The sequence below is a fragment of the Sinocyclocheilus rhinocerous genome, unplaced genomic scaffold, assembly GCF_001515625.1.
Source record: "Sinocyclocheilus rhinocerous isolate Xijiao unplaced genomic scaffold, SAMN03320098_v1.1 scaffold571, whole genome shotgun sequence".
Taxonomy (NCBI): domain Eukaryota; kingdom Metazoa; phylum Chordata; class Actinopteri; order Cypriniformes; family Cyprinidae; genus Sinocyclocheilus; species Sinocyclocheilus rhinocerous.
This window is the reverse complement of record NW_015656167.1, coordinates 11,898-20,574: the sequence shown is the minus strand read 5'-3', so window position 1 is coordinate 20,574 and position 8,677 is coordinate 11,898. Positions and strand designations below refer to the sequence as shown.

Below are 8,677 nucleotides of genomic sequence, written 5' to 3'. Positions count from 1 at the left end.
ACACTCGTCGCACTCGTCGGTCCGACAATCCCATCTATCACCCAGGGGACCAAGCCTGGTTATCCACCAGCCTCCGGCAGGGTACATAGGTCCTTTCCCCGTAGCACGGCGCATAAACGAAGTCACGTACCAATTACACCTGCCTGCCCATTACCGGATCTCACCCACCTTTCATGTGTCCTTGCTGAAACCCTTCACTAATCCTCTTCTCCCTCCCTCCACAGAACACGAGGTACCCCCCCCTCCGCCCGAGGTCGTCTCCAACGAGACAATCTACAGAGTCAAGGAGATCCTCGAATCCCGGCGGCGAGGCGGCCGGCTTCAATACCTCATAGACTGGGAGGGGTACGGTCCTGAGGAGAGGTCATGGGCAGACAGAGAGGACATACTGGACCCATCTCTCCTCAACGACTTCCACCAGGCTCATCCTGACCGTCCCGCTCCCAGGGGCCACGGTCGTCGTCGTCGGTCTCGGGCGTCGGGAGACACCCGGGGGGGTAATGTCACGGAAACACCTGCCTCACCAGCCGAATAAGCCTCCTACACCCGCTCACAATCACCTGATTACTAATCACGGACACCTGCACCCACTTACCACACCAGTCAAATACACACTCACCTCAGTCACTCGTCGGCTGGTCTCAAGGTTACAAGCATCTCTGCACGGGTTCCTTGCCTCCCTATCCGCCTGTCAAGCCTCGGATTCCTCAGTTCTCGGCCGAAGGACCAGAGTGCCGACCCCAGATAAGACTGTGTTCTCTGCTTCCATTAATTCCTAAGTTTGATTCCTTTATGTTGGAAGCTGCTCCTCAGTTCCTTTTAATAAACTCCCCGACTTACTTTAACCTGTCTGTTTGCCTCTTTGTCCCAGATGTGACAAGTAAACACTCAATTTTCCGTTAAAGGCAGTTCATCATTGAATTCAGTGATGTCATCATCCAGCTCAGTTCAGTTTAAATAGTATCTGTGCAATCAAGTCGACGATATCGCTGGAAATTAAGTGTTCTAGTTGTCCTGGTCTCCGCTGAAATTCAGGGCTGTAGAGATCGTCTCTAGGTGCTGATCCACCATCTGGGCTGGATACAGACTGGATCTGGTGGCTACGGTGACGTCGGAATAAGACAGAAAGAACGCAGAAAGGGGTGAACACAATGAAAACTTTACAGTAGATGGGAAACCGATTGCTCCCCCATGATATTTTGTAAACTTGATTTATGACAAAGAACTGCACAGATGCAGATATTATAACAATCTATCGATAAACACACACCTTGTCCTCTGTCTCTCGCAATGTGCCGCCACGGTCTGCTGATTGAAGAACACGCTGAAAGACGGGCAGGAGCCGACCAAAGTCTGCCGCCGTTTTCATATGAAATTTAAAGGGGACTGAGGCGATCACGAATTTGTGTACAGTTTATGGAGCTAATCGCAAAATTTTATATTATATATATATATAATGACAGAATTTTCATTTTGGGGTAAACTAAGAGCGTAGCAGCATAATTGGTCATCACACCTCTCTTCATCTCTCCACACAGGCTACAAGTTGGGGCTTGCATCAAGTTCAAGACATTGATGCTTACATATAGATCAGCCACGGGCTCAGCACCCTCCTACTTCCACTCACTTTTACGAGTCTACATCCCCTCTAGAATCCTGAGGTCAGTAAGTGAGCAATGCCTTGTTGTACCATCACAGAGAGGCACAAAATCACTCTCCAGAACATCTTCATTCACTGTTCCTTGCTGGTGGAATGCTGACAATCCGGAATGCAGAATATTTGATGGAATGCCGAATCCTTGATAATATTCAAGTGACAGCTGAAAACTCATCTCTTCCGTCAACATTTGACTGAAAAAAATCTTTACTTTTACTTTTCCTTAATCCCTCTCTGTTTCAGCTTGTACTAATTTGAAAGATGTCTAATGTCTGGGCAACTTTGCAGTGGAACCCATGTCATACTGGCAGGAAGAAAGGTTGCAAAACATCGATATTTCTGTCATGACAACTCTTGGAGGGATTGGCATGGTAACGTTAATGCATTTGGTTTTGGCGGATTAGATCTGCTACACTGCTGCTGCTGCGGCAGAGCAAGTACCGAGACTTGCTTCTGCCAATACATCCACAACATGCTGCTGTAAGCATGTAAGAAATATTGCTGTTGCACATATAACATATATGAATAACGCTATAGCACACATGATCACCCCATAGCAGATCTAAACAGGTGGAGCTGGGGAAGGTGGAGGCTTTCTGAAGTGCGCTGGGACTGCTACAGCAGTCATTAACCAATGTTGAGCAGCGAGCTCATTGGCTACTGATACAGGAATGTGCCAATCAGCTGTGCCATGTGATGATGTCATTATGTCAGATTGAGTTAGACCTATCGGACTGCACCATCTAGATTTTCATGCCAGAACTTTGTAGTCACCGTTTGGAGTCCTGAAAGCTTCTAAAGTTATTTACATAGAGTTGTCAGGGTCCAAGAACTCAAAATCCCTATTGTTTTCCTAATGATTATTTTTATTACATTTACATGTAGTCATTTAGCAGATGCTTTTACCCAAAGCAACTTACAAATGAGGACAATGGAAGCAATCAAAATCCACAAAAGAGCAATGATACGCAAGTGCTATAAGTCTCAGTTAGCTTAATGTAGCATACATAGCAAGGTTTTTTTTTATTATATAATAAATAAAAAGAAAACTGATAGAATAGAAAAAGAATAGAGCAAGCTAATGTTAGAGGCCTTTTTTGCTTTTGCTAATTGTATAATAAATAAAAAGAAAAGGAATAGATAGAATAGAAAAAGAATAGAGAAGCAAGTTTTATATTTTTTTTAAAGAAAGCAAGCAGTTAGTAAATAGCCCACATTTTTTATAAAATCTTTTATAAGGATGATTATTATTTTTTGTCCTAGCGTTTGTGTAATTAGATAAAAATGAGTGTTATATGTTTGATCATGGGCGCTGATCACATTGATGGCAGCAGAAAGTGTGGCACTTACAACAGACTTTGAAATAGCAGATTTAACCTTCCTTGAAACATGTTACACGGAATAACTGGAATTACTTTTTCAAGTCCATGGATTCAGCCTAGGGCTGCTCACTGGTTTTTTGTTTTTTTCTAATCACAGTCACGGTTTCATTCTCCTCTCAGTAAAGTCTGCAATATTGGCCAGTAATTTTTATTTGTTTATTTTTTTTACACATTTCCATTAAAGTGAATTGGTAACAAGCCTCTGTGATGGACTGTAATTCATCCAAACATATGTCTCGATTACATTATTTGCAAATGTGGTTGCTGAATAAATGCACCTTTGATGCTGTTTTAATAGAAAAGCTAAATGTGGAATAAAATAAATGTAAGTATGTGAGTGAAAGTGCAATACTTATAATGAACTGTGAAAAGATATTACTCAAATGAACATTTTTTTATTAATAATCACAATAAAAATTTGAGCAAAATAATTGTGATTTTCAGCCCTAGCTCTGTCCCTGATGTTAGATATTCTAGTCATGGCCCTGGAAGTCACAATTAAGGGGCAATCTGCCTTATGTCTACTCCTAATAAAACCCATCTTTTGCTGTGTCATAGATGCCAAAGTAAGCCGCCCTGTAGATGATGATGCCTTGCACAGACACGTTGAAGCCCTGATACAAGCCCTTCAGACCATCAGACTTAATGATCTTTGTGAAACAGTTTCCAAGACCTGTGAATTCTCTCTCTGCGCCAGCCTTCCCGACATCAGCAGCCAAACGGGTTCTGGCAAAGTCAAGGGGGTAGACAAAGCACAGGGACGTGGCTCCAGCAGCACCACCAGAGGCGAGGTTACCAGCAAAGTACCTCCAAAACTGGGTACGCTTGTCAACACCATCCAGAAAAATGTTCTTATACTTATCCTTGAAAGCAAAGTTGAGAGCCTGTGCTGGGAAGTACCTAATGACATTGGCCAAGTTGCCTCTCCAGAAGGACAAGAAGCCCTGCTCCTTGGGAATATGTACTATACAGTCTACAATACCTTTGTATTGTTTGTCTACTGTAATTTGCTTGCTGGCATGCTGGATCTGCAAAAAAAGGGTAAAACTTTACAAAACATGTATCAATCAACAGTGTTGGGAGTAACGCATTACAAAAGTAATAATATTACACTAGTATATTACGTTTTACTGTAACGCAGTAATATAACGCATTACTAATAAAATTTGGGTAATATTATTACTCGTTACAATCTCAGTAACGCAAGCTACAACAACATATTTTAACTCTAAATTAAGTGGTGAATTTACCAACACCGCAAAACAGCACCAGAGAAAAAATTCCGCGGGTAAATTAGATGGTTGAGATGACTGCAGAGACGGATTCTACATTTGTGAGATGGACACACTCCTGTTATTTTCAGTTTATCGGAGAAAAGGATAAGAATGCTTAGCAATATGTGCACCAAACTCTCAACATGGAGAAATAGCACGAGTAAAACCTGGAAACACCTAGACTGGTGCCACTAACACTAAGCTATCGAAGAGAGAGCTGCGGGGTCGGAGAAGAGAAAAAGACGGCAGACGAGCGCAGACAAGCAACAAAAATTAAGTTTAACTAAAAATAACAAAATCTGTTTTTATTAAATCATAGCCTATATATAAAATGAATGAATGTGCGAAATATTTGACTTCAATAGCCAAATTAACAGATTAACAGCAAGCCAGAGGCGACAGCGGCAAGGAACCAAAACTCCATCGGTGACAGAATGGAGAAAAAAACCTTGGGAGAAACCAGGCTCAGTCGGGGGGCCAGTTTTCCTCTGGCCAGACGAACCAGCAGGTTGATCCATGCTGCAGCAAAGTTAAATTGTGCAGAGGGCTCATCTGGTTCCTGTGGTCTTGTCCTGATGGCCGTCTAGGAGACAAGGTCTTCACTGGGGATCTGTCTCTGGGGCTCATCTAGTTGTCCTGGTCTCCGCTGAAATTCAGGGCTGTAGAGATCGTCTCTAGGTGCTGATCCACCATCTGGGCTGGATACAGACTGGATCTGGTGGCTACGGTGACGTCGGAATAAGACAGAAAGAACGCAGAAAGGGGTGAACACAATGAAAACTTTACAGTAGATGGGAAACCGATTGCTCCCCCATGATATTTTGTAAACTTGATTTATGACAAAGAACTGCACAGATGCAGATATTATAACAATCTATCGATAAACACACACCTTGTCCTCTGTCTCTCGCAATGTGCCGCCACGGTCTGCTGATTGAAGAACACGCTGAAAGACGGGCAGGAGCCGACCAAAGTCTGCCGCCGTTTTCATATGAAATTTAAAGGGGACTGAGGCGATCACGAATTTGTGTACAGTTTATGGAGCTAATCGCAAAATTTTATATTATATATATATATAATGACAGAATTTTCATTTTGGGGTAAACTAAGAGCGTAGCAGCATAATTGGTCATCACACCTCTCTTCATCTCTCCACACAGGCTACAAGTTGGGGCTTGCATCAAGTTCAAGACATTGATGCTTACATATAGATCAGCCACGGGCTCAGCACCCTCCTACTTCCACTCACTTTTACGAGTCTACATCCCCTCTAGAATCCTGAGGTCAGTAAGTGAGCAATGCCTTGTTGTACCATCACAGAGAGGCACAAAATCACTCTCCAGAACATCTTCATTCACTGTTCCTTGCTGGTGGAATGCTGACAATCCGGAATGCAGAATATTTGATGGAATGCCGAATCCTTGATAATATTCAAGTGACAGCTGAAAACTCATCTCTTCCGTCAACATTTGACTGAAAAAAATCTTTACTTTTACTTTTCCTTAATCCCTCTCTGTTTCAGCTTGTACTAATTTGAAAGATGTCTAATGTCTGGGCAACTTTGCAGTGGAACCCATGTCATACTGGCAGGAAGAAAGGTTGCAAAACATCGATATTTCTGTCATGACAACTCTTGGAGGGATTGGCATGGTAACGTTAATGCATTTGGTTTTGGCGGATTAGATCTGCTACACTGCTGCTGCTGCGGCAGAGCAAGTACCGAGACTTGCTTCTGCCAATACATCCACAACATGCTGCTGTAAGCATGTAAGAAATATTGCTGTTGCACATATAACATATATGAATAACGCTATAGCACACATGATCACCCCATAGCAGATCTAAACAGGTGGAGCTGGGGAAGGTGGAGGCTTTCTGAAGTGCGCTGGGACTGCTACAGCAGTCATTAACCAATGTTGAGCAGCGAGCTCATTGGCTACTGATACAGGAATGTGCCAATCAGCTGTGCCATGTGATGATGTCATTATGTCAGATTGAGTTAGACCTATCGGACTGCACCATCTAGATTTTCATGCCAGAACTTTGTAGTCACCGTTTGGAGTCCTGAAAGCTTCTAAAGTTATTTACATAGAGTTGTCAGGGTCCAAGAACTCAAAATCCCTATTGTTTTCCTAATGATTATTTTTATTACATTTACATGTAGTCATTTAGCAGATGCTTTTACCCAAAGCAACTTACAAATGAGGACAATGGAAGCAATCAAAATCCACAAAAGAGCAATGATACGCAAGTGCTATAAGTCTCAGTTAGCTTAATGTAGCATACATAGCAAGGTTTTTTTTTATTATATAATAAATAAAAAGAAAACTGATAGAATAGAAAAAGAATAGAGCAAGCTAATGTTAGAGGCCTTTTTTGCTTTTGCTAATTGTATAATAAATAAAAAGAAAAGGAATAGATAGAATAGAAAAAGAATAGAGAAGCAAGTTTTATATTTTTTTTAAAGAAAGCAAGCAGTTAGTAAATAGCCCACATTTTTTATAAAATCTTTTATAAGGATGATTATTATTTTTTGTCCTAGCGTTTGTGTAATTAGATAAAAATGAGTGTTATATGTTTGATCATGGGCGCTGATCACATTGATGGCAGCAGAAAGTGTGGCACTTACAACAGACTTTGAAATAGCAGATTTAACCTTCCTTGAAACATGTTACACGGAATAACTGGAATTACTTTTTCAAGTCCATGGATTCAGCCTAGGGCTGCTCACTGGTTTTTTGTTTTTTTCTAATCACAGTCACGGTTTCATTCTCCTCTCAGTAAAGTCTGCAATATTGGCCAGTAATTTTTATTTGTTTATTTTTTTTACACATTTCCATTAAAGTGAATTGGTAACAAGCCTCTGTGATGGACTGTAATTCATCCAAACATATGTCTCGATTACATTATTTGCAAATGTGGTTGCTGAATAAATGCACCTTTGATGCTGTTTTAATAGAAAAGCTAAATGTGGAATAAAATAAATGTAAGTATGTGAGTGAAAGTGCAATACTTATAATGAACTGTGAAAAGATATTACTCAAATGAACATTTTTTTATTAATAATCACAATAAAAATTTGAGCAAAATAATTGTGATTTTCAGCCCTAGCTCTGTCCCTGATGTTAGATATTCTAGTCATGGCCCTGGAAGTCACAATTAAGGGGCAATCTGCCTTATGTCTACTCCTAATAAAACCCATCTTTTGCTGTGTCATAGATGCCAAAGTAAGCCGCCCTGTAGATGATGATGCCTTGCACAGACACGTTGAAGCCCTGATACAAGCCCTTCAGACCATCAGACTTAATGATCTTTGTGAAACAGTTTCCAAGACCTGTGAATTCTCTCTCTGCGCCAGCCTTCCCGACATCAGCAGCCAAACGGGTTCTGGCAAAGTCAAGGGGGTAGACAAAGCACAGGGACGTGGCTCCAGCAGCACCACCAGAGGCGAGGTTACCAGCAAAGTACCTCCAAAACTGGCTACGCTTGTCAACACCATCCAGAAAAATGTTCTTATACTTATCCTTGAAAGCAAAGTTGAGAGCCTGTGCTGGGAAGTACCTAATGACATTGGCCAAGTTGCCTCTCCAGAAGGACAAGAAGCCCTGCTCCTTGGGAATATGTACTATACAGTCTACAATACCTTTGTATTGTTTGTCTACTGTAATTTGCTTGCTGGCATGCTGGATCTGCAAAAAAAGGGTAAAACTTTACAAAACATGTATCAATCAACAGTGTTGGGAGTAACGCATTACAAAAGTAATAATATTACACTAGTATATTACGTTTTACTGTAACGCAGTAATATAACGCATTACTAATAAAATTTGGGTAATATTATTACTCGTTACAATCTCAGTAACGCAAGCTACAACAACATATTTTAACTCTAAATTAAGTGGTGAATTTACCAACACCGCAAAACAGCACCAGAGAAAAAATTCCGCGGGTAAATTAGATGGTTGAGATGACTGCAGAGACGGATTCTACATTTGTGAGATGGACACACTCCTGTTATTTTCAGTTTATCGGAGAAAAGGATAAGAATGCTTAGCAATATGTGCACCAAACTCTCAACATGGAGAAATAGCACGAGTAAAACCTGGAAACACCTAGACTGGTGCCACTAACACTAAGCTATCGAAGAGAGAGCTGCGGGGTCGGAGAAGAGAAAAAGACGGCAGACGAGCGCAGACAAGCAACAAAAATTAAGTTTAACTAAAAATAACAAAATCTGTTTTTATTAAATCATAGCCTATATATAAAATGAATGAATGTGCGAAATATTTGACTTCAATAGCCAAATTAACAGATTAACAAAACGAAAGGAAAAGACTGAGAGATAGGCTATGCTGCTGAGTTTG

The 8,677-nt window shown here is 41.1% G+C and overlaps 2 protein-coding genes across 2 annotated transcripts in view; both read right to left on the bottom strand.

The window, feature by feature from the left end:
- Positions 1–3,566: 3,566 nt before the first annotated feature.
- LOC107719762 (ADP/ATP translocase 2-like) lies at positions 3,567–5,304 on the bottom strand. The gene is made up of 2 exons (XM_016527267.1): positions 5,206–5,304; positions 3,567–4,067 (listed from the first exon to the last, which is right to left on the bottom strand). Exons 1-2 carry the CDS (start codon positions 5,302–5,304, stop codon positions 3,567–3,569), a joined length of 600 nt encoding a protein of 199 aa, XP_016382753.1.
- Positions 5,305–7,501: 2,197 nt separating this feature from the next.
- Positions 7,502–8,677, bottom strand: part of LOC107719761 (ADP/ATP translocase 2-like) — a 4,877-nt gene continuing 3,701 nt past the window's right edge. Inside the window, exon 2 of the mRNA XM_016527266.1 lies at positions 7,502–8,002. Coding sequence (XP_016382752.1) covers positions 7,502–8,002 — 501 coding nt within the window. The remainder of the gene's footprint in view (positions 8,003–8,677) is intronic.

What these genes read in the sequence shown, in the direction of transcription:
- LOC107719762 (XM_016527267.1), bottom strand. Translation starts at nt 5,304, where the DNA reads ATGAAAACGGCGGCAGACTTTGGTCGGCTCCTGCCCGTCTTTCAGCGT. An exon ending in TGCGAGAGACAGAGGACAAG is followed by an intron (nt 4,068 to 5,205) that starts GTGTGTGTTTAT and finishes CTTTTTTTGCAG; the next exon opens with ATCCAGCATGCCAGCAAGCA.